Source organism: Osmerus mordax, chromosome 20 (assembly GCF_038355195.1).
Source record: "Osmerus mordax isolate fOsmMor3 chromosome 20, fOsmMor3.pri, whole genome shotgun sequence".
NCBI lineage: Eukaryota > Metazoa > Chordata > Actinopteri > Osmeriformes > Osmeridae > Osmerus > Osmerus mordax.
In genome coordinates this window covers 177,414-200,270 of record NC_090069.1, presented here as the reverse complement: position 1 = coordinate 200,270, position 22,857 = coordinate 177,414, and the positions used below count along the sequence as shown (strand labels likewise).

The following is a 22,857-nucleotide window of genomic DNA, read 5'->3' as shown; positions in this document are numbered from 1 at the left end:
CACAGTGTTGCCTTTTACCATTGGCTAAGATATGTGGCAGTAACTCATCCTGTAGGCCGGACAACCTATTGGAACATGTGGAGAGGAATGCGAATTTTAGTTCACTATTTTGTTCATAAAAAAAATAATAAAAGATGTTTATTAGATTTTGAAATTGTAAACGTTACATGTAAATACCCCGGTTTACGGTCATTATACTGATGAGTGTGATTGGTTGTTGGATATGTCCGTCATGAATGCTACAACACCCCTTCCCCCATCAATTTCCCCCCTGGAAGGACTAGCCCCAACGATACCGGCTTTCTGTGTTGCGTCAGCTGACAAACGGACCGGCGACCGCCAATTCAAACGTGAAGTTATTCGTTTTTACAGCAAGCCAAATTGGACTAGAAATGTACACAAGTTTAAACTAGGGTACCGTAATTAATTTAATAGTTTAATAATCTTGGAAATTATTACACTTGACTGTAAATGTAATCTGCGAGCGGACTTTCGAAACCGCTTTGCCTGATGCCTGGGGGTGCCTGTTGGTTTGGGAGTGCTATAATCTCTCGCTGAAGTCCGCTGTGGATTCGAAATACAAAGTTAATGGCCACCTCAACACATTTTTAACGTACTATATTTTACAAACCAGGCTTTTCCCATTGTATTCCTACTTTGTTGACGAGCAGTTGAGCATTCGCTTTTGATTTCGCAAGCTTAACTACTACATAGCTAGCTACTAGCACGGGCGACGTGGGGTCTGAAACAAGCATATCAGAGTTGTGATCTGGCCAACGAGCTGGATTGTTCTCTACACGTGTATCTTCGGATTGGATCGTGTCGCTGTCTCATGCACCAGCAAGGGTCTTTCGTCTCCCCCTTGCTCAGCGGGGTCTTTTGTCATTGTCAGTCCAACGATGCTCAACGGGGTGCCGACCCAGGTGGCGGGCATAAGGAGGACCCATCCGCACCAGTTCCACGGGCACCGACAGAAACGGAATGTTCAGTGTCGGAAGGGGGGAACTGCAACCCATCGCATCTCTGCGAGGTCTGCGGTGGACCCGAACAGGACCACAGACTCAAGGTGCTGTTTCAGGTCCTAGATGTGAACGGGGATGGTGGGATCTGCATCAACGACTTGACCATTGGGCTCAAGAAACTTGGGGTTCATCGGACAGAACACGAGTTAATGGTAAGTGTGTTATGAGCTCTCATGGCTGTAATCAACGTTTGTGTCGTGCTGCCACTTGAGCAGCCGTATAACCCTCTGCTCTGAGTCGGCAGCAGGGTGGAGAGATCCACCAGTGAGTCCAAAAAAATAAGCTTCTTAAAAACAGACTAGAAAGGCTTGCGTCATTGATGACTGGTAAGTGTTTTACATAATAGTTTAATTTAACTATAAGCCATTTAAGAGTCATGGGTCAAAGAGCTAACATAGAAGCCACACTGACTGTCAGTTGAACAGCAACAACTTGTTGGATGTGTCCTGCTGTACAGAGCAGACCTGTTTACATGATCTCTGTGTTGGTAGTGAAAACATGTTACTTAATAATCTGGCTTTGTCACTCGCATGTGACATTGTTTATGAGGTTGGAAAGAGTCAGCTTGTTGAACAGTCAGGGGAGTAGCTGAGTTAAATGGCAGCAAGAACAGGAGGGGGGGGGGGGTCCTGGGCGTTTATGCTGCTGATTGTATGTTATATAGAGTACATAGTTAAATTGTAGATATCTGAAATTGGAATCACAACTCGTCATAATTCAGTTGCTGCAGGTCACATTGCAGATATCTGCAACTGAATTTTAGATATCTGTATTGTGTAATTCTATTCACATGAATGGCAAACACAGTTTGAATCTTACTAGTCAAAATTATATTTAAAGTTAGAGTTTGGACAAGTCAAAATATGGACTGAGTTTACTTTGGACCAAGTGAATTTACATTGCAGAAATCTGTAATGAAGATCCAGTCTAGCAGCTTGCCGTAGACTGAGTGGTCTGGATCAGCCTGCAAGGCTGTAGTGTTTAGAGACACAGGCTGGGTCTGGATCAGCCTGTAAGGCTGTAGTGTTTAGAGACACAGGCTGGGTCTGGATCTACCACCCTGCTCTGGGAGAGAATGGCCCGGCTGGTAATAACCCACTGACTGCACCCTGCTGTAGCCGCTGCAGAGACAGGGTTAGAGACAGGGTTACACACAGCAGGAGAGACTCTACCTTGCTGTGTGAGTGAGCTCTGAATATGTAAATTGTTACCAGATTACAGTGGTTATCTGTACTGGTCTAGTTGAGTTACTGGTCTAGATTTGTGTATCTAATGCTTTTATGATGAACAAGAGTTGGCCTTTTTATTCAAAATATTGGTTTCTTTTCACAACATGAAGGATAAGAAAATCAATCTTGTGGATGTTGGTTTATAATGATTCATAGAGCTAAACCCCGTAACCTCCCCAGGGTTAGCAGAGGGCCCAGCCAGGACTCCGCTTGTTAGCTGGGGAATCCCTCCTCCCCCCACCAGACCTCAGGGCAGGATGACACAGTGATAAATAAATGGCTTCTTGCGTATTGTGGTCTGATTGGTTGCAGAGCCCGGCTCCAGGGCTCTCCAGCTGGACCTGTCAGTGTAGGCTGCTGTGATTGGCTGGGACATGGCTGCAGTGAGGAGCTGTTTTACTGCATGACTCTGCAGCTTAGTCTGGCGGATCAGCAGCAACACTCTACTGGAAGAACACAGGTAGTGTGGAACTCTTCACTTTTAATTTAATGTTATTAACAGATAAAACAGTTAGTTTGTCTATGCATAATTTTAGTTGTGTGCTTCTCTGAAGCAGTGACTTGCTGAAGTAGAGGAGGACTTAGAGGATGGCAGTGTGGAGCCGTTAGTGGTGAAGATGAGGGGAGAAGCACAAGCCCAGGGGGGCTCTCTGAGAGGAATCTGAGACGAGAGAAACTTGATGAACATCCTTCAGTCCACCCTGCTGTGGTATCCCTCTACAGACACACTTGGTGCCATTTCTATTCAAGGGCAGACTGCACATACACTTGCACACCCACGCACACATGCACACACACATACAGACACCCACAGATCACCCCCTGCTGGAAGATGCTGCAGAGGGTATGGTCGTTCCTCTCCCAGGGGTTTGTGGGCCAGTGTGAGTGTGAGCCTGTAGGGACACAGTCACCAGAGGAGCTGGAGGCAGGGGAGCCTGAGGCAGGGGAGCCAGAGGCAGGGGAGCCGGAGGCAGGGGAGGTGGGGGAGGCAGGGGAGCCGGAGGCAGGGGAGCCGGAGGCAGGTGAGGCAGGGGATCCGGAGGCAGGGGAGCGGGAGGCAGGGGATCCGGAGGCAGGTGAGGCAGGGGAGCGGGAGGCAGGGGAGCAGGAGGCAGGGGAGCTAAAGGCACAGGAGGTGGGGGAGGCAGGGGAGCGGGAGGCAGGGGAGCTAAAGGCACAGGAGGCGGGGGAGGCAGGGGAGCGGGAGGCAGGGGAGCTAAAGGCACAGGAGGCGGGGGAGGCAGGGGAGCGGGAGGCAGGGGAGCTAAAGGCACAGGAGGCGGGGGAGGCAGGGGAGCGGGAGGCAGGGGAGCTAAAGGCACAGGAGGTGGGGGAGGCAGGGGAGCGGGAGGCAGGGGAGCTAAAGGCACAGGAGCTAAAGGCACAGGAAGCGGGGGAGGCGGGGAAGCTAGAGGCAGGGAAGCAGACTGGAGTGCAGAGAAACGCTGGCAGGAACATCAAGACAAGGACTGATGCTGTTTCTGCCAAGAAGACCACGGTTTATATCATGGTGGCGTTCCCTAAGGATTTCCAGGAGGTACTACAGCACGACATACTATCATCATTTTAGTAACAGGGACAGCAGTTGGACAGGGACAGCAGTTGGACAGGGACAGCAGTTGGACAGGGACAGCAGTTGGACAGGGACAGCAGTTGGACAGGGACAGCAGCTGGACAGGGACAGCAGTTGGACAGGGACAGCAGTTGGACAGGGACAGCAGCTGGACAGGGACAGCAGTTGGACAGGGACAGCAGCTGGACAGGGACAGCAGCTGGACAGGGACAGCAGCTGGACAGGGACAGCAGTTGGACAGGGACAGCAGCTGGATAGCGACATCAGCCTGCAGTTCTAGGGAATGTGTCGTATTGTTCATGCACTGTCTCAGACCGTGTGTGGCATGCTGCAGTTTACAGAGAAAAGCTTTGCCTCTGATTGTGTATCTAACAGGCCTACTGTGTTAGTCCTGAATTCACATTGTTTCGATGCTCATGGTGGTGCTGTGAGAGTACAGCTCTGTGTCTCTCCTCCCGTAGAAAATAGTAAAAGCAGGCGACAAGGACCTGGATGGCCAGCTGGACTTTGAGGAGTTTGTTCACTACCTGAGGGATCACGAGAAGAAACTGAGGCTCGTCTTCAAGAGTCTGGACAAGAAGAATGACGGTGAGCAGAGCAGAGTTCTTGTCCAAGTTAAATGTATCATTGTTATCCTAGGTTCTTGTGTAGGATTTGGGTTAGTATCATAGTAATTCTAGGTATCTCTGTTATGATGGATAGATGACAAAGCAAATAGTGCTGTGTTTGTCTTGTTATTTTTCAAGAATAACAAGATAATCTCTTCAGCTACTTAGCCACCAGGGGATAAACACCTCAGTAGGGAGGCAGTTATATCTGGTGGCCGTTCTGTGTGTTTGAAAGTGGGGCGGATGTGTGTGTTGTTCCACAGGTCGTATTGACTGCCAGGAGATCATGCAGTCCTTACGAGACCTGGGGGTCACCATCTCTGAGCAGCAGGCAGAGAAGATCCTCAGAAGGTGAGGACAGCAGGAAGCCCATCCTGACCCTAACCCGGTCTCAACCATGTCCAACTGTTCTGTCTGACGTGTCCCTCTGTCCCTGACATCCTTACTGCTGTCCTTTCTTCCGTTCTTTCCATCTCTCTCCCCCATATCTCTCTCTCTTTCCTTCTTTCTCCCCCCCTCTCTCTTTCCCCCTCTTTCCCTCTCTCTCTTTCCTTCTCTCTCCCCCATATCTCTTTCCTTCTCTCTCTCTCCCCTCTCTCTTTCCCCCTCTTTCCCTCTCTCTCTTTCCTTCTCTCTCCCCATATCTCTCTTTCCTTCTCTCTCCCCCATATCTCTCTCTCTTTCCTTCTCTCTCTCCCCCATATCTCTTTCCCCCTCTTTCCCTCTCTCTCTCCCCCTCTCCCCCCATCTCTTTCCCTCTTTCTCCCCCATCTCTCCCTCTCCCCCATCTCTCTCTCCAACTGTCTTTCCTGTACTGCTGTAGCCCTGTCCTGTTTGTTCTGCTGTTCTAACTTTGTCTGTCTGTACGCCCCTCTGTCTGTACCCTCTCCCCGCCCCTGTCTCTCTGCTTGTCTCAGAATAAGGAGGGGTCAAATGTGGGCACCTATCATGGTGTAAGTAGTAGCCTCCTTGGACTGCTTGCCTGTTGGTCATGTTTTCATTCTCCTCCTTAGCCTCCCTAACTCCTCCTTCACTTCTCTTGTCTCATGTCTTTATCAAATCTCTGCCCTGTAAATACTTCATAAATAAGGTTAATGAATAAGCAAGAAATAAAGACATTTAGATGAATAAGGAAAGTAGTGGTTCAGATGATGCATTGGCCAACACATCACAGGATTATAGAGATTCATGTTGGAGGAAGAGAGAAGAGTTGCATGCATGAGTATAGAGGCTCAGGGAAAGACTTGTTACTGACTTTTCTTACTCGTTTGTTCTGTAACTAGCATGGACAGGAATGGCACTATGACCATCGACTGGAGTGAATGGAGAGACTACCATTTGATGCACCCAGCAGATAACATTCCTGAGATCATATTGTACTGGAAACACTCTACAGTAAGTCATTATATCTGGGAAACCCTCCAGGTATTCACCTCTCAGTGAAACCACAGCTCATATCAGTCTTCAATACACTCCATAGCAGATCAAACTAGGTGTTTCTGATCTGTGTAATCCCTGTGACCAGATCACTGGCAGGGTAATCCCTGTTACCCTCCTGGGGTGTAAACCTACAGGAGGGTATCTCTCCAGGAGCAGGGTTGGGGTGTAAACCTACAGGAGGGTATCTCTCCAGGAGCAGGGTTGGAGTGTAACCCTACAGGAGGGTATCTCTCCAGGAGCAGGGTTGGAGTGTAACCCTACAGGAGGGTATCTCTCCAGGAGCAGGGTTGGAGTGTAACCCTACAGGAGGGTATCTCTCCAGGAGCTGGGTTGGAGTGTAACCCTACAGGAGGGTATCTCTCCACAGGAGGGTATCTCTCCAGGAGCAGGGTTGGAGTGTAACCCTACAGGAGGGTATCTCTCCAGGAGCAGGGTTGGAGTGTAACCCTACTGGAGGGTATCTCTCCAGGAGCAGGGTTGGAGTGTAACCCTACAGGAGGGTATCTCTCCAGGAGCAGGGTTGGAGTGTAACCCTACTGGAGGGTATCTCTCCAGGAGCAGGGTTGGAGTGTAACCCTACAGGAGGGTATCTCTCCAGGAGCAGGGTTGGGGTGTGTATGGAACATACATAATATGATGGTATATAATGATGATGGTAATTAAATAAATGCAGATGTTTTGCTAAAAATAAGTAGTTAAATAAATAACCTGTATCATACTTTTGTCTTAAGATTTTTGATGTTGGGGAGAGTTTGATGGTGCCTGATGAGTTCACCGCGGAGGAGAAGAAAACGGGCATGTGGTGGCGCCACCTGGTGGCAGGAGGAGGAGCAGGCGCTGTCTCCCGGACCTGCACGGCCCCACTGGACAGGCTAAAGGTCCTCATGCAGGTAGATGTTAGGGTTAGGTCTGTCATGCAGGTAGATGTTAGGGTTAGGTCTGTCATGCAGGTAGATGTTAGGGTTAGGTCTGTCATGCAGGTAGATGTTAGGGTTAGGTCTGTCATGCAGGTAGATGTTAGGGTTAGGTCTGTCATGCAGGTAGATGCCTCACCAGATAAAAAAGATAACCACTTCTCTAGGCGCCTACCAGGGCCGGTCCTTCCTACAGGCGACATAGGCAGCCGCTTAGGGCGGCATGAAGAGGGGGGCGGCATTTTCCCAAGTGCATCCATTAATTAACCCTCCCGCACAACCAGCAGAGGGCGCCAACCGCGCCACGTCATATCTCCGTGTTGCGTTTGGGGGGGGGGGGGGTTCTGTTGATACATTTAGCCTAGGGCGCCAGATGTGCTAGGACCGGTACTGGCGCCTAGGTAAACATTGATCTGGAGATGTAGCAGCAGCTGGTGGTGACTGATGTTGCTTATCCTGTAGGAAGATCATGCAGTAGATGAAGGGTCGTTCTGAATAATCCGTTTTGGTGACTATGTCCCTATCCTGCCTGTTGCTAGGTCCACGCCTCCCGTAGCAACAGCATGGGCATCGCAGGCGGCTTCACCCAGATGGTCCGGGAGGGGGGCGTGAGGTCGCTATGGCGAGGGAACGGCATCAATGTCATCAAGATTGCCCCAGAGTCCGCCATTAAATTCATGGCTTACGAGCAGGTAAGCCAGTAACACCTGTAGAAACATCTGTACCGACACCTGTACCCACACCTGTACCCAGACCTGTACTCACACCTGTACTCACACCTGTACTCACACCTGTACCCACACCTGTACTCACACCTGTACCCACACCTGTACTCACACCTGTACTCACACCTGTACCCACACCTGTACTCACACCTGTACTCACACCTGTACTCACACCTGTACCCACACCTGTACTCACACCTGTACCCACACCTGTACCCACACCTGTACTCACACCTGTACCCACACCTGTACCCACACCTGTACTCACACCTGTACCCACACCTGTACCGACACCTGTGAGTAGTCCCCTTACAGTAGTACAGTAAGAAGGATTTGATGCTGGAATCTTTTATTTTCCTACCTTTTTTTTTATCCCCTGTTAACTCTGACTAGGAAGGTGCCACATGCAGAAAACTTACTCTGGTTAGTCATACTAGTCCCCTCAATGTACAGTAAGAATCATTTGATGCTGGGATATACAGGTCCAGCACCCCCAGGAGAGCAGGGAGGGGTCAGTCTGATGACCACACTACTGGGACACAGAACCAAGACTAGGGGCCCATTTGTATAGGGATGGATTATGACCTTGTCACAAACAGGTTCCCCGTATAGTTTGGAGGTGTAACGGTTTGGTTAAAGGTAACAGTTTTTACTACGTGTAACTGGTGTTTTGTGACAATTCCAGATCAAGCGTCTGATGGGCAGCAACCAGGAGACCCTGGGCATCCTGGAGCGGCTGGTGGCCGGCTCACTGGCGGGGGTCATCGCCCAAAGCAGCATCTACCCTATGGAGGTGCAGGATAGGGTTATACTAGGGGTGCAACAATTCAACAAGCCCATGGTTCGGTTCGGTTTTATGGGTCACGGTTTCGATTACGGTTTGGTTTGTTTCGCACATTAGGGGGAAGAAAAAAACATTACCATTTCAGTGTTCTCTCTGTGTTTTCGGTGTATTTTCTGTATATCCGGCGTAGATGCCCCATCCTGTTAGATCAGTGGTTCTCAAACTATGGCTATACCCTTCTAGTGGTACGCAGAGGAATCTCAGAAATATTTTAATAGCTTAACTATTATATAATTGAAATATCTATAATCAAAAATCTATAATATTTTTGTTTCAAAACAAAAATGAATGTTGGCACGCGCTACTAATGGACTGTTCCTGGGTAGTGGCGCATGCAAACATCCTGCATGGACTGGGTGTAGCTCAATAGGGTAGGCTTCTGTATTTTCACGTTGGTCATAATGGTGGTACTTGGAGAGTCAAAGACTTTCTGAGGTGGTACGGGGTGTAAAAAGTTTGAGAACCACTGTGTTAGATGTATTACCGTTTACCATTTACACGTGCCTAGCTTCGTATGATTTGCGTCTCCAGTGTTGCCAACTCCTCAGTAAGGAAAGTAGCAGTGCTGCTCGAGGCTATAGTGAGACTGACCGCCTGTGAGTGCTTTGGGACGGCAGAACTCGCTGCTCGTTAAGGACAGTACTGCAAAACGCTCCGTGCTTTCACGTCAGAGTTTCTAAAACACCAGAAAGTCTCCCAACAACACTAGAAAAAGTCGATAAATTTGTCAGTAGTCGCTTTTGACAATAAAAGTCCCCAGGAGGGTTTGGAAAGTCGCCAGATATAGCGAGAAAGTCGCCAGATATAGTATATCTGGCGACTTTCCAAACCCTCCTGGGGACTTAGCGACTTTCTCGCTATATCATATAGCGAGAAAGTCGCTAAGTTGGCAACACTGCTCTCCAGTTCCTTCCAGTACGTGACTCATCATTGATATACTGACAGTTCATTGGACATTGCTACTCTCCAGGAAAGGACAAAGGGTGTTGGGTTGCAGTGTTTCCTTTAGGACTTTTTTAGCAGTGGGGGTAGGTCTCCCCTAAAGCAATAAGGTTAGGCTACTTAAAGACACCTTCCACTCATAAAGTATGTTCTGAATGGCAAATGCTGCCAATTAAGAATTTACACAACAACTTATTGTAAATGGTCAGTAGCCTAGCCTATCGAGGTAGGCCACTCGAAAACATGTACACTGCCTGCTTCATTTGATCTTGATAGGCTCAGCATTCTGTAGCAAATAATAGCAATAAACCCACTATTTATTAATTAAAACTCCTTCAGCATAATAATGCACCTAAAATACAAACGTGAGCAAGGGCATCAATCGCTATCAAATCAACAGATGTGCAATTTAGCTAGCAGGTGAAGAATACAAACAACGAAATTCACCAGTTAACTTAATTTCAATTTGCAAGAACTATAGACTAATACAATAACAGGCTTAAATGAACTGACAACATAAGTTATACGACTTACAGTTCTCAAGGACGCACACACGCAATCTCAACTGCGGTGTGAAGCGTGTGTCGGTGCTATTCTCCGACATGCCCTCTAACAATCACTGCAGATAGACGGCCTTTTGTACTGCCCTATTTCTGATACCGTGGCGGCAGAAATTTTGAGACATAGAGGAACACTGAGTTGTGTTTTCTCGTAGATCCGAAAACCGCGGTTTACATGTAAAAACCGAACCATGGTTTGTGTGTTGAACAATTCTTTTTTTTGCGATTCGGTTTTGCACCCCTAGGTTATACACACATCCACTCACTTAGCACTGCAGCACACACCCACTCACTTAAAACTGCACATCCACTCACTTAACACTGCAGCACACACCCACTCACTTAACACTGCACATCCACTCACTTAACACTGCAGCAGTTTATACACATATCCACTCACTTAACACTGAAATACACATGCAGGTATAAATGAAATTACTCTCTGTCCTCCCTCTGCCCTCTCTGTGTCGTGTCTGTCCAGGTTCTGAAGACACGCCTGGCCCTCAGAAGGACAGGCCAGTATTCTGGTATAGCAGACTGTGCAAAACACATTTTCCGAAAGGAAGGCTTGGCTGCCTTTTACAAAGGCTATGTCCCCAACTTGCTGGGGATCATCCCCTACGCTGGCATCGACCTGGCTGTCTATGAGGTGTGTGTATATGTAAGAGAGAGAGACGTGCACTTTGGCCCAACTGTTGATGTTTATGTCCATTCCTTAATATATATATGTCTCAGTCACACTGTTGGGCCCTGGCTGCATCTGTCAGCATCAGGTGTCCATCTTCTAACCGCTCCCCTGCCCCTCCAGACCCTGAAGAACTCCTGGCTGCAGCACTATGCCAGCACCAGCGCAGACCCCGGTGTGTTTGTCTTGCTGGCATGTTGCACCACCTCCAGCACCTGCGGCCAGCTGGCCAGCTACCCGCTAGCCCTGGTTCGGACACGCATGCAGGCACAAGGTCAGCACATCTGCATGGCTCACTCACACCAGGGGATGAAGTATGTTCATTTAGCACATGGAGGGTATTTAAACCTGTAATCTCATCACACACTACCAAGTACTCTACCACCCATCCCTATGCTCTACCACTGAGCTACACCCATCCCCATGCTCTAACACTGAGCTATACCCATCCCCATGCTCTACCACTGAGCTACACCCATCCCCATGCTCTACCACTGAGCTACACCCATCCCCATGCTCTAACACTGAGCTATACCCATCCCTAAGCTCTACCACTGAGCTATACCCATACCTATGCTCTACCACTGAGCTATACCCATACCCATGCTCTATCACTGAGCTATACCCATACCTATGCTCTACCACTGAGCTATACCCATCCCCATGCTCTACCACTGAGCTATACCCATACCTATGCTCTACCACTGAGCTATACCCATCCCCATGCTCTACCACTGGGCTATACCCATATCCATGTTCTACCACTGAGCTATACCCATCCCCATGCTCTACCACTGAGCTATACCCATCCCCATGCTCTACCACTGAGCTATACCCATCCCCATGTTCTACCACTGAGCTATACCCATCCCCATGCTCTACCACTGAGCTATACCCATCCCCATGTTCTACCACTGGGCTATACCCATCCCCATGCTCTACCACTGAGCTATACCCATCCCCATGCTCTACCACTGAGCTATACCCATCCCCATGTTCTACCACTGGGCTATACCCATCCCCATGCTCTACCACTGAGTTATACCCATCCCCATGCTCTACCACGGAGCTATACCCATCCCCATGCTCTACCACTGAGCTATACCCATCCCCATGCTCTACCACTGAGCTATACCCATACCCATGCTCTACCACTGAGCTATACCCATCCCCATGCTCTACCACTGAGCTATACCCATCCCCATGCTCTACCACTGAGCTATACCCATCCCCATGTTCTACCACTGAGCTATACCCATCCCCATGCTCTACCACTGAGCTATACCCATCCCTAAGCTCTACCACTGGGCTATACCCATATCCATGCTCTACCACTGAGCTATAACCAACTCCATACCATTCTACCGTATTGACTATCACTAACCTCTCCTCTGTTTAGCCAACCATTTTTCAATGTTGATTTTGCATTACATTTTTGTATTTTGTATTCCTTCAGCAGACACTCTGTCCAAAGCCATATACATACATTATGCCTCAGTATGGCGGCATATATATCAGTCTGCCCTTCATTTAACCCTGCCCTCTCCCCCAGCTACACTGGAGGGGGGACCCCAGATGAGCATGATGGGGCTGTTCAAACACATCGTGAGGACGGAGGGAGCTACGGGCCTCTACCGGGGCCTGGCCCCCAACTTCATGAAGGTCATCCCCGCAGTCAGCATCAGCTACGTGGTCTACGAGAACCTCAAGATCAGCTTGGGGGTGCAGTCGCGCTGAACACGCACAATGGACATTATTCATTTTGCTTTTGAAAAGAGAAGTTGCAAGGGTGGTGAATCCCTCCTTTATCTCCTGGTCTAGAGAGGCTCTGCTCAGCTAGTCAACGGGATGAATGAAGAGAGGAAAGGATGCAGCACCATGGACGCATGGAAGACCTGCTTAGCTCATCATCACCTAGGAATTATTTAATGAAAGCAATCACTTCAGCAACAAACAAAAAAACATGATAACTTGTATCAGTTTCATCATGCTGTCCATTGTACTGGTGTCCCAGTACCCTACGATCTACGTGGGGATATGGACATGCTTGACTGACAGGAAGGTGTTGTGTGCGGGGGATCACAGATCAACTAGGGCAGCTACAGTTCTTGTGTATCAGGGTTGTGTCAGCATGTCTTGTTTGTGGAAGAGTCAGTATCCTAAATACTTAACCTAATACCATTTTTTGTCAGCACTGTACACCATTTGAAATTTGTCCATTTGTCAAACTAGTTTCTAGTTAGTCTTTAGTCTGCTGGTCCCCATTCTCCCTGAATGACTTGAAGACCTGCAGGGTCAGCCCAGCGTGTCTTTATGTCCAGTTGGTCTTCAACTGGAAAATACATGAGATGTATTTGCTATGCTAATTTATTTTTGTATATTCTAAACCAGATTTTTATTTAACTGCGATGGCTACTTAAGGTGTGTTTTCTTAAGTTTAAGTACTGTTTCAGAGATGAACACAATATCATAATGATATTTTGCAATGTAGGGGGGATACCGGCCAATCGTCTAGCTGGATTAGCAGATCTGATTGACTGGGTTAGGGTTACAGTTACAACTCGCGTAGGAAAATGCATAAATGTAAATGATTAGCTTGACTACAAGGATCTCTCTCCAACACAACCTGGCTACTGACAGACTAATATTTTCATCATCGCACTAACCCAGCCTGGACTGGAACTGGAAACAAGCAGTGAACTCAGAAAATAATAAAGAGTTCCTCCTTTTAACAACACTAAGTGAAAATGTGTAGGAACACATTAATTACATGAATAACTGGTCTGTAACACACAACCATTAAGAAGGAAGATCTCAGGTTCTGCAGTCACAGGAACATGTTTCTGCTCTGAACATTTTAGTTACCCTTTAACACACATCCCTCTGCTTGTGTCCAGTCATGAATGTGTACTTGGTTAATACTTATGCACTTTAAAGTAGTTTGCTTTAAACAGACCGAAAGCTTCCATGTATTTTCTGTATGATAAGGAGTATGCCAGCATTACATTTACACTTTGTGTTAAACTGTTCTGGCATTGCCTTTATAAGGAGAGCATGGGCCCTGTTCCTCTGCCTCTTGTTGTGTTAGGGTTAAGGTTAGGGAACTGAGGAAAGGTTAGGGTTAGGGAACTGAGGATAGGTTAGGGTTAGGGAACTGAGGATAGGTTAGGGTTAGGGAACTGAGGATAGGTTAGGGTTAGGGAACTGAGGAAAGGTTAGGGTTAGGGAACTGAGGAAAGGTTAGGGTTAGGGAACTGAGGAAAGGTTAGGGTTAGGGAACTGAGGAATGGTTAGGGTTAGGGAACTGAGGAAAGGTTAGGGTTAGGGAACTGAGGAAAGGTTCCCCTCATGCTGCTGCATGTTCAAGCCTCAGACAACTGGGCATGTTGACTATAGATGTTTTGGGGTCTGGACATGGTAGATGCTGATGTGTGTTAGCAGGCACTGTCTCTCTGCGGCTTACAGTCGTAAAGAATCACCTCCCCAAACCTCACCCTCAGAGCCACTTTCCTAGGGGTCAGATCCTGCTCTTCTCTGGTGTGTCCAGGCTGCTACTTCATTGCATGTATCAGAGGAAATTAGATGCAGATATTACATTTGTTCAAAAGCAAATGTCCTAGCTGGCCAATAGCAACACTATACTGGAAAGTGGCGCCTTACCTTGTTTAAACAGCAAACTCGGCTTTTGCAACTTCAAATGCTTCTTTTATCCTTTACTGTTGAAGGCAGATATGTAGTATTTTTCTAGGTCTTCAGATTTCCCTTAGTATGAAAAATTTAAATTGATATTACTGGCTATTTCACCTTGTCAAATCTATGAATTAATCTATTTATGCTGTAAGGGAAGAACTCAAATAAACATATATATCAAAACGGCTGTGTTAAGTTACCATATCATGGTTTGAATTTGAATTACAACTACATGATTAGCAGTAAAAATGTAATACACACGCACTGTTTTTACATCAGGCTATTCCGAGCCGACCCAACATCGAACGCGTTTGAGTTTCCACTGTAGACCTCCATATGCGCCCCGTTCCGCCTTCATCACTTATGCTATATTATTACCGTTATTAGAACCGGTGGATGCGGATCTCATACAGATGTTTGACCCATTGAACACGTCCACACTTTCCAGGTCGTGTCTGTCACGTAGAGTTGCGGCCATCTGGAGAGTCTATATATTTAGATATTTTATATGGTGATTATGCATACTTGTTTCTATAGCTCATTCAGTCGCCTGTATAAATGTATTGTTAGTAGAACTTGGACGGCGCGTGTTTCGTGTTCCACTTCCTCGGTCCTCAGCTGCTATCAAGGATGAAACGCTGTTGTCACATGATTTTCTGTTGAGGAAGTTCATGTGACTGTCTTTACGATGAGCGGTCTATTTTGTTCGAATCTAAATAACATTCTTGCCTCCTGAACACCTTCTATTACCCGTTATTGACTCAGTCGTCTAGTTTTTGTCGGGCTGTTTTGCCTTGCCAATGCCCAAAACTCCAATTTCATCACGAGTTACTTTGTGTATTTTGCTCATGCCCAGGTGAGTGTCACGAGTTTGATATTTGAGAAGTGTTGCAAAATAAAGGCAGAGCGAAATTCATTTAGCCTGTTTATCTAAAGGTAGCGACCAGTTGGTTACATTTGTTTCGAAAATGCTTTCAGTAGAGGAGGTTAGGTCTAGTTTGGAACGTGCAGGTCAACTCCACGTTCTACAGTTTTGGCCAGAACTTTCTGAAGATGAGAAGAAAACGTTTCTTTCGGAATTGTCTCAGTTGGATTTTGATGAGCTGCGCGAGCACTGCCGTGGTGCTGCGGAGGCAGCGACTCGGTCCACAACAAAAGTCGATCAAAAAATGGAACCCGTGCCATTGGAATTTATCGGCAGCGTTGTGAAAAGTGACCGGGACACTATAAACGAATGGCAAAACGAAGGTATGCTATTCTATTTGATTATGTTTTGAAACAGGCCTAAGGCATATACCGTTCAGTGCGAATTAAATAATAATTTTTGTTACATAGCCTACTAGGCTGTTTTGAACGGGAAAATACATACTTTTTTTGTATATTCAGGTTACAAACCCAGACATTCCATTTAATTTTCACTTTGTAAACTTGTTAGATAGTAGACTTTTACCTGCAGAAAAACAATTAGCAGTTAATAAATGTTGTTTGGCAAATTCAGCTTCTTATGCAGGCAGCTTGACTGAAGTCATAGGACCTCCTTCCACTTGGCATACTGGGAAACATGTGGGAGTCTCCACCCTCCAATAGTCCCACCTTCCCTCGACTGGCCCCACCCTGCATACTGCCAGCCTGTGCCCCCTGCAGTCAGCCCCACCCTGCATACTGCCAGCCTGTGCCCCACCCTGCATACTGCCAGCCTGTGCCCCACCCTGCATACTGCCAGCCCCACCCTGCATACTGCCAGCCTGTGCCCCACCCTGCATACTTCCAGCCTGTGCCCCACCCTGCATACTGCCAGCCTGTGCCCCACCCTGAATACTGCCAGCCTGTGCCCCACCCTGCATACTGCCAGCCTGTGCCCCCTGCAGTCAGCCCCACCCTGCATACTGCCAGCCTGTGCCCCACCCTGCATACTGCCAGCCTGTGCCCCACCCTGCATACTGCCAGCCTGTGCCCCCTACAGTCAGAGAAGCGGGTGGGGCATGATGTCTGTTCGGGTTAGGGTTCTCCTCTGATGAGTTCTTTGAGGTCTGGTGGTTTTTTTCAGGATATTTGCACATTTCTGAAAACCAAGTGGCAGTGCTGCTCTTGGCCGGCGGGCAGGGGACCCGCCTGGGTGTTCCTTACCCAAAAGGCATGTTCAACGTGGGTCTCCCCAGCAGCAAGACCTTGTACCAGATCCAGGCGGAGCGTATCTGCCGAGTGCAACAGCTCGCCAACATGAAGCACGGATCAAAGTGCATCGTACCATGGTGGGATTATACCACTCCAGTCTGTTGTTAAACACGTGTCATTTCACTTTCTAATTTCTTTAACTTCAGTCCTGAGTTTATGTTTATTAAGGATCCCCATTAGTCTACACCGTAGTGGAGACTATTCTTCTAGAGTCTCAAATCAGTAAACATTCTGCTGCTACTCTTACTCTGTTCACCTATACTGAATACGTTAGTTGAAATTATATAACATTTAATGAATTAATAACATTAAATGAATCAAATGTAAATATGTGCAGCAGAAGTACTACATCAAGCCTAATACCTGTGGAGCTAACTGTAGCTGTTCCCCTCAACCTGCAGGTACATCATGACTAGTGAGTTCACACTGGATCCAACCAAGAAGTTCTTTGAGGAGAATAAGCACTTTGGTCTGGATCCCTCAAATGTGGTCATGTTTGAACAAAGGATGATTCCAGCCGTGACCTTTGATGGAAAGGTCATTTTGCAGAACAAGGGGAAGTTGGCCATGGCTCCAGGTAAGGAAAGGCCATGACAGGAATGTTTCTGCCTTGTTACTGTAGCTTGAGCAAACATATATTTTGACAGATACATTTATCAGGGATAGGGTAACTTCAGGGCTGGGGTCATTTCAGGGATAGGGTCATTTCAGGGATAGGGTCATTTCAGGGATAGGGTCATTTCAGGGTAATTGTAAGTCTCGTCACCAGATCAGTGTATGTTCTTTAGAAATCATCACATTAAACTACATGTTTAGAAATGTGATTATATCCACTCAAATATGATGTCTAGATCACAAAGTTGTTGTGTTGTCACCAGATGTGTTTCACTGGTCCAGTTAAATAGGTTTGATGACTGTTCTCACCCCTGTCTATCATTAAACTTTTACACTCAGATGGAAATGGAGGGCTGTACCGTGCTCTGGTGGATAACCAGGTGCTTGAGGACATGCAGAAGAGGGGTGTGAAGTACCTGCATGTGTACTGTGTTGATAACATACTTGTCAAAATGGCGGATCCCATTTTCATTGGATTCTGTGTGAGCAAGCAGGCAGACTGTGGAGCGAAGGTATCTGAAACACACACCTTGCAGTGTACATTCTGAGCTATGTTCTGTATTGGATTTCTACATCAGGACCTGTGAAAGGTATTCACATTCCTATTATCAGAGTAGGAACACAGCCAAGCTCCCAGCAGTGTTGGGAGAGGAACATAGCTGTGGTTCCAGAGTAACATGGTGGTTCTACAGTAACATAGCTGTGGTTTCAGAGTAACATGGTGGTTCTACAGTAACATAGCTGTGGTTCCAGAGTAACATGGTGGTTCTACAGTAATATAGCTGTGGTTCCAGAGTAACATGGTGGTTCTACAGTAACATAGCTGTGGTTCCAGGTGGTGCAGAAAGCCTCCCCTGAGGAGCCTGTGGGGGTGGTGTGCCGCGTGGACGGTGTGTTCCAGGTGGTGGAGTACAGCGAGCTCCCACTGGAGGCTGCGGAGCAGCGCCTCCCTGGAGGAGAGCTGCGGTACAGCGCTGGAAACATCTGCAACCACTTCTTCACTCTGGGCTTCCTCCAGGAAGTGGCACAGTAAGATTGTCTAAACTGTCCATTTGTTTGTTGTTAATCTGGGAGTTAATCTGGCTGCATTCAGACTGGCCAGTGCAGTGCTAGGTTTGAGTACATTTAACTTAATAAAACTTTAGCGGGCTGCTAACCTTGATTTAATTAGCAAACAGAAAAGAGAGAAAGAATAGAAAGAAGAACCCTTGGGTGGAGGGTTAAGGTTAGACAGAGATCTAATCTCACCCTGTTACAGAAAGGGCAATCCTTCACAGTGAATGTAAAATATGTATTAATACAACAAAACCTTCAGAAAGTTTCAGAGCCAACTGAAGCAGCATGTGGCTGTCAAGAAAGTGCCCTTTGTGGACAAGGATGGCAACATGGTGAATCCAACTAAACCCAATGGAATTAAAATGGAGAAATTTGTCTTTGATGTCTTTCAATTTTCCAGGTGATATGATTACTGACCACTTGCATTATTTACATCTTCTCACACAACACTGAGGCTCCACTGTGTTATGCAACGCCTGTCCTGTCAGGAAGCAGTGTTCAACTCTTCTCACACTTCCAAATAAACAAAGACATTTATATTCTTCCAGGAGATTTGTTGCGTTTGAGGTAGCGAGAGAGGATGAGTTCTCCCCCCTAAAGAATGCCGCAGGAGCTCCCCTGGACACCCCGTCCTCGGCACGGCAGTCTCTGCTGGCGCTGCACCTCCGCTGGGTGCTGGCTGCAGGGGCGTGCTTCCTGGAGGCCCCAGGGGGGGCAACCAGGCCCAGGTGAGCCCTGCACTAACCTTTAGCCTACTCATATTGCATACTTCATTAAGAACCCCCTTTGAAACAAGCTATTGTAACAACGTTGTGACCAGCAGTATTTCAGATGGAATCGCGATTCAGACAGTACCATCGACTAACTGAAAATATGCCCCCAGAAACGTAAATAAGCTTGACATTTATTTAGGGGGAAATGGCTAAAGAGCCGGAAATAAGAACGTTTCTTTTGACATCAAGTTTAGGCTGTGGCATTGAAGACAGCGATGCACTACACAAGCTTGAGTTTAAACACATTATTTAATGTGACATTACATACTGTACATGCAAGATTTGCTTAAATGTAACCTACATGTGCTGCTAGTACACCACGGCACGATACGATACTCGCTGTGCAACAGCACATCTATGCACGTTGTATCCATGCAGCCTAAACCGTGCAACGGAACATAAATAAAAATACAAGCAACTCAATCGCTACCAAGACGAAACTTTTGACACCAACGATGTCTATGTAGTCCAAATATTGACATCCTTAGGGGTGGGAAAATAAATAATAATAATAATAATAATAAATATATATGTGAGAGAACAATGGTTGTGTTTGCCGAAGGCGTGAGCACACCCAATTATCCGGCAGTTTTGCATCTACCTCATTCATATGGAAATTGGTAATGTTGCCATGTTAGTTTAATGCTCATGTTTCTAGGGTGACACAAGAAGTTACAGTTTGATGTTGTTGTTTCTAGGGTGACACTAGAAGAAGAAACCCTAGTGGTTTGTGAAATCTCCCCGTTGGTCTCCTGCTCTGGAGAGGTAATACCCCACTAACACTAACCATAATACCCCACTAACCCTAACCTCATTGTGGAGAGGTAACTACCTCGAAGACTGTGACACTGGAACACTGTAATCATTACTGTAATAATCCTTTTAGGGCCTTCAAGTTTTAGGGTTAGTCGCCACAGATACTATCCCAGAATATTTTCATTTTTACATTTTTTGTCATTTAGCAGACGCTCTTATCCAGAGCAACTTACAGTAAGTACAGGGACATTCCCCCAAGGCAAGTAGAGTGAAGTGCCTTGCCCAAGGACACAACGTCATTTTTACATGGCTGGGAATCAAACCAGCAACCTTCTGATTAATAGCCCGATTCCCTAACCGCTCAGCCAACTGACCCCATAACGAATATGATTTAATGTAATTTCTGATTTTCATGTGCATATTATTACAGCCACAGAGCTGGCTATTAGCAAAGCATTCCTATTACACGTTCTAACCCTCTATAAACTACAATCTCACAGAGCATCCAGTCATTTACTATTTCAATGATGCATTCAGACCAGGTGAAGGGAGGTGGAAACCACTGTCAACCGTAATCCTAACCCTCCTCCTGTGTCTGGTCAGGGGCTGGACCTGCTGTTGAAAGACAAGATGTTGACCTCACCTTTTCTTCTGGATGAGAAAACAGCAAAGCAACTTCTTAAGTAGCTACACAGCATTCTGGGTAACTTGTACCTAGGGTAACAAGCAACAAAAATGTTCTCTTGAAAGATAATGTTTACAGCTAAAAGTGATTCTCAGTGGCATTGTAACAATATCGGAAATTAGCTAAATGGTTATGGGTGTATATAAGTATAATAGTCTTCATCATGTTAGCCATGACACACTGCAATCTGGCAAACAATGATATTAATATCCATTAATGACCTCTGTGTAATTTCCTCTTTGATTATCATGTACAGTAATCAAGCATTTATAAATGCAAGAACTTTGTTTACAATTTTTTACGTACATTCTGAGGAAATGATGTGACTAACTTGTCATTTCTTTTTAAGCACGGATATTCTGTTTAATCTGGCATTCTCTCTAGAGTAGCATGGTTGATTCTCTCTAGACTACCATGGTTGAATGTATCCTGGTATTTCAACTGATTAGCAGAACTTGATTTACATACCGGTAATTTGATCCAGTTCAATCTCCACCATTGCTTAGTATCTTTGTGAAAATAAATAAACACTTCTGAACTTTTTCTTGACTTAGAATTTAAACTTTTATGTATTATTATTTGTAAGCTTAGTATACTTGGTGTGTTTTTGTGCTAAACATGACAGCCTATGGTCAAGATATGGAACATAGATGCATTTACAGGAAATTCAACAACAATCCTGAAGTCTTATGTTTGCAAATATACATGTTAAAACTGTACCTTTTTGTTTTTTAATAGAACAACTTCCCTTATAGACAGGACACTTATTTCACAAAAGCATTTATTTACAGTCTTGGTTGATGGTCAGTCTTGGTTGTCACCTCCGACATGAGGCCACGCTCCTGCAGCAGGCAGACCTCATTGTGCAGACCCAAGTGTGGGAGGAATCTGTTGTACAACTTGTTGACCCATTCACACAGTCTTACACTTAAATTTACATTTATGCTTTAGCAGACGCTTTTATCCAAAGCGACTTCCAAGAAAGAGCTTTACAAAAGAGCATAGTTCACTGATCATAACAACGAGATAGCCCCAAACATTGCGAGCAGCCAAAACATGAAGCATACATTGTGAGAAACCAAATAAGTGCCAAAGGGAAGAACCATAAGAGCATGCAGTTAAACAAGTTACAATTGAACAACATGAAACTCCCCACAAGAGTGCAAGAGTGTACCTGTAGAAAAAACAACAGTCAACAGTAAAATATTTCACAGCGAGTACAAACAATTTTAAATCAGTTACCACTAACCACAAGAGCAACAAGTCTCTGAGCAAGAGTCATTGTGATCCTTGAGGAAACTAACATCGGGTCAAGCGAACCATTCCTAAGTACCGTTGTACTCCCGGAACAAGTGCGTCTTGAGCCTTTTCTTGAAGGTGGAGAGACAGTCAGTGTCTCTGATGGAGGTGGGGAGTTGATTCCACCACTGGGGGGCCAGACAGGAGAAGAGCTTGTGTTGGGACCGGGCGGTCTTGAGCGGTGGGACCACCAGGCGGTTGTCTGAAGAAGACCGTAGGTGACGGGTGGGGGTGTAAGGCTGCAGGACAGACTTGATGTAGACGGTTGCAGTCCCGTTCACTGCTCGGAAGGTCAGTACCAGGGTCTTGAAGCTGATACGGGCCATGATAGGTCGTAGACCAGGCGGGCCGCTGCGTTCTGAATCCTCTGAAGAGGGCGGGTTGCACATGCTGGGAGACCAGCGAGCAGCGAGTTGCAATAGTCCAACTTGGAGAGGACAAGTGCTTGGACTAGCAGCTGGGTGGATTGCTCAGACAGGTACCTCCTGATCTTCCGGATGTTGTAGAGGGTGAATCTACACGACCAAGAGACTGCAGCAATGTGAGCCGTGAGGGAGAGCTCGTCGTCCAAGGTAACCCCAAGGTTCCTGGCAGAGGATGAAGGGGTCACCGTCGCAGATCCCAGGTTGATTGAGAGATTGTGGGAGATGGAGGGTTTAGCCGGGATGATAAGTTCTGTTTTGGCGAGGTTCAGCTGGAGGTGGTGCTCGGTCATCCAGGCGGAGATGTCTGTGAGGCAGGCCTCAATCCTAGCTGAGATCCCCGGATCGGTCGGGGGGAACGACAGGTACAGCTGCGTGTCGTCAGCGTAGCAGTGGTAGGTGAAGCCATGGGAGGTGATGATTGGTCCAAGTGAGGTGGTGTACAGAGAGAAGAGGAGGGGTCCAAGGACGGAGCCCTGTGGGACACCAGTGGAGAGCTGGCGAGGGCCTGACAGTTTGCCTCCCCAGGAGACCTGGTAGGATCTTCCCGACAGGTAGGATGAGATCCACTGGAGTGCAGTGCCAGTGATGCCCATCTCAGAAAGTCTGGCGAGCAGGATCTGGTGGTTAACCGTATCAAACGCTGCAGAAAGGTCCAGCAGAATGATGACGGATGACCTGGAAGCCGCTCTGGCAGACTGGAGGGCAGTGGTGACTGAAAGGAGGGCAGTCTCTGTGGAGTGGCCAGTCTTGAAGCCCGATTGGTTGGGGTCAAGCAGGTTGTTCTGAGAAAGTTTGACAGTTGGTTAGATACAGCACGTTCAATTGTTTTTGAAAAGAAGGA

The 22,857-nt window shown here is 46.8% G+C and overlaps 2 protein-coding genes across 9 annotated transcripts; both read left to right on the top strand.

Annotated features, from left to right (window-relative positions):
- Nucleotides 1–742: 742 nt before the first annotated feature.
- Nucleotides 743–14,383, top strand: slc25a25b (solute carrier family 25 member 25b). Of its 8 annotated transcripts, none has more exons than XR_010879059.1 (12): nt 743–1,174; nt 4,286–4,412; nt 4,696–4,783; nt 5,350–5,385; nt 5,716–5,827; nt 6,604–6,762; nt 7,326–7,478; nt 8,197–8,304; nt 10,339–10,506; nt 10,666–10,816; nt 12,095–13,625; nt 13,657–14,383. XR_010879059.1 is itself a non-coding variant. In XM_067258384.1 (11 exons), exons 1-11 carry the CDS (start codon nt 833–835, stop codon nt 12,277–12,279), a joined length of 1,629 nt encoding a protein of 542 aa, XP_067114485.1. In that variant the 5' UTR covers nt 743–832; the 3' UTR covers nt 12,280–14,383. The 8 variants fall into 8 exon arrangements, 6 of the variants coding, with proteins under 6 accessions (XP_067114485.1, XP_067114486.1, XP_067114487.1 ...); XR_010879060.1 differs by having other exon boundaries at nt 12,095–13,756; nt 13,882–14,383; XM_067258384.1 differs by having other exon boundaries at nt 12,095–14,383.
- Nucleotides 14,384–14,938: 555 nt separating this feature from the next.
- Nucleotides 14,939–20,841, top strand: uap1l1 (UDP-N-acetylglucosamine pyrophosphorylase 1, like 1). The gene is made up of 9 exons (XM_067258249.1): nt 14,939–15,480; nt 16,280–16,484; nt 16,809–16,984; nt 17,362–17,534; nt 17,858–18,051; nt 18,338–18,478; nt 18,627–18,806; nt 19,550–19,616; nt 20,211–20,841. Exons 1-9 carry the CDS (start codon nt 15,201–15,203, stop codon nt 20,292–20,294), a joined length of 1,500 nt encoding a protein of 499 aa, XP_067114350.1. The 5' UTR covers nt 14,939–15,200; the 3' UTR covers nt 20,295–20,841.
- The last annotated feature ends 2,016 nt before the right edge of the window (nt 20,842–22,857 follow it).

Bases quoted from the DNA above. Each gene is read 5' to 3' on its own strand.
- slc25a25b (XM_067258384.1), top strand. From the start codon at position 833: ATGCACCAGCAAGGGTCTTTCGTCTCCCCCTTGCTCAGCGGGGTCTTT. The intron at 6,763-7,325 runs GTAGATGTTAGG...GCCTGTTGCTAG, and splicing joins GGCTAAAGGTCCTCATGCAG to GTCCACGCCTCCCGTAGCAA. The intron at 7,479-8,196 runs GTAAGCCAGTAA...TGACAATTCCAG, and splicing joins AATTCATGGCTTACGAGCAG to ATCAAGCGTCTGATGGGCAG.
- uap1l1 (XM_067258249.1), top strand. From the start codon at position 15,201: ATGCTTTCAGTAGAGGAGGTTAGGTCTAGTTTGGAACGTGCAGGTCAA. The intron at 15,481-16,279 runs GTATGCTATTCT...GGTTTTTTTCAG, and splicing joins AAACGAATGGCAAAACGAAG to GATATTTGCACATTTCTGAA. The intron at 19,617-20,210 runs GTAATACCCCAC...GTGTCTGGTCAG, and splicing joins TGGTCTCCTGCTCTGGAGAG to GGGCTGGACCTGCTGTTGAA.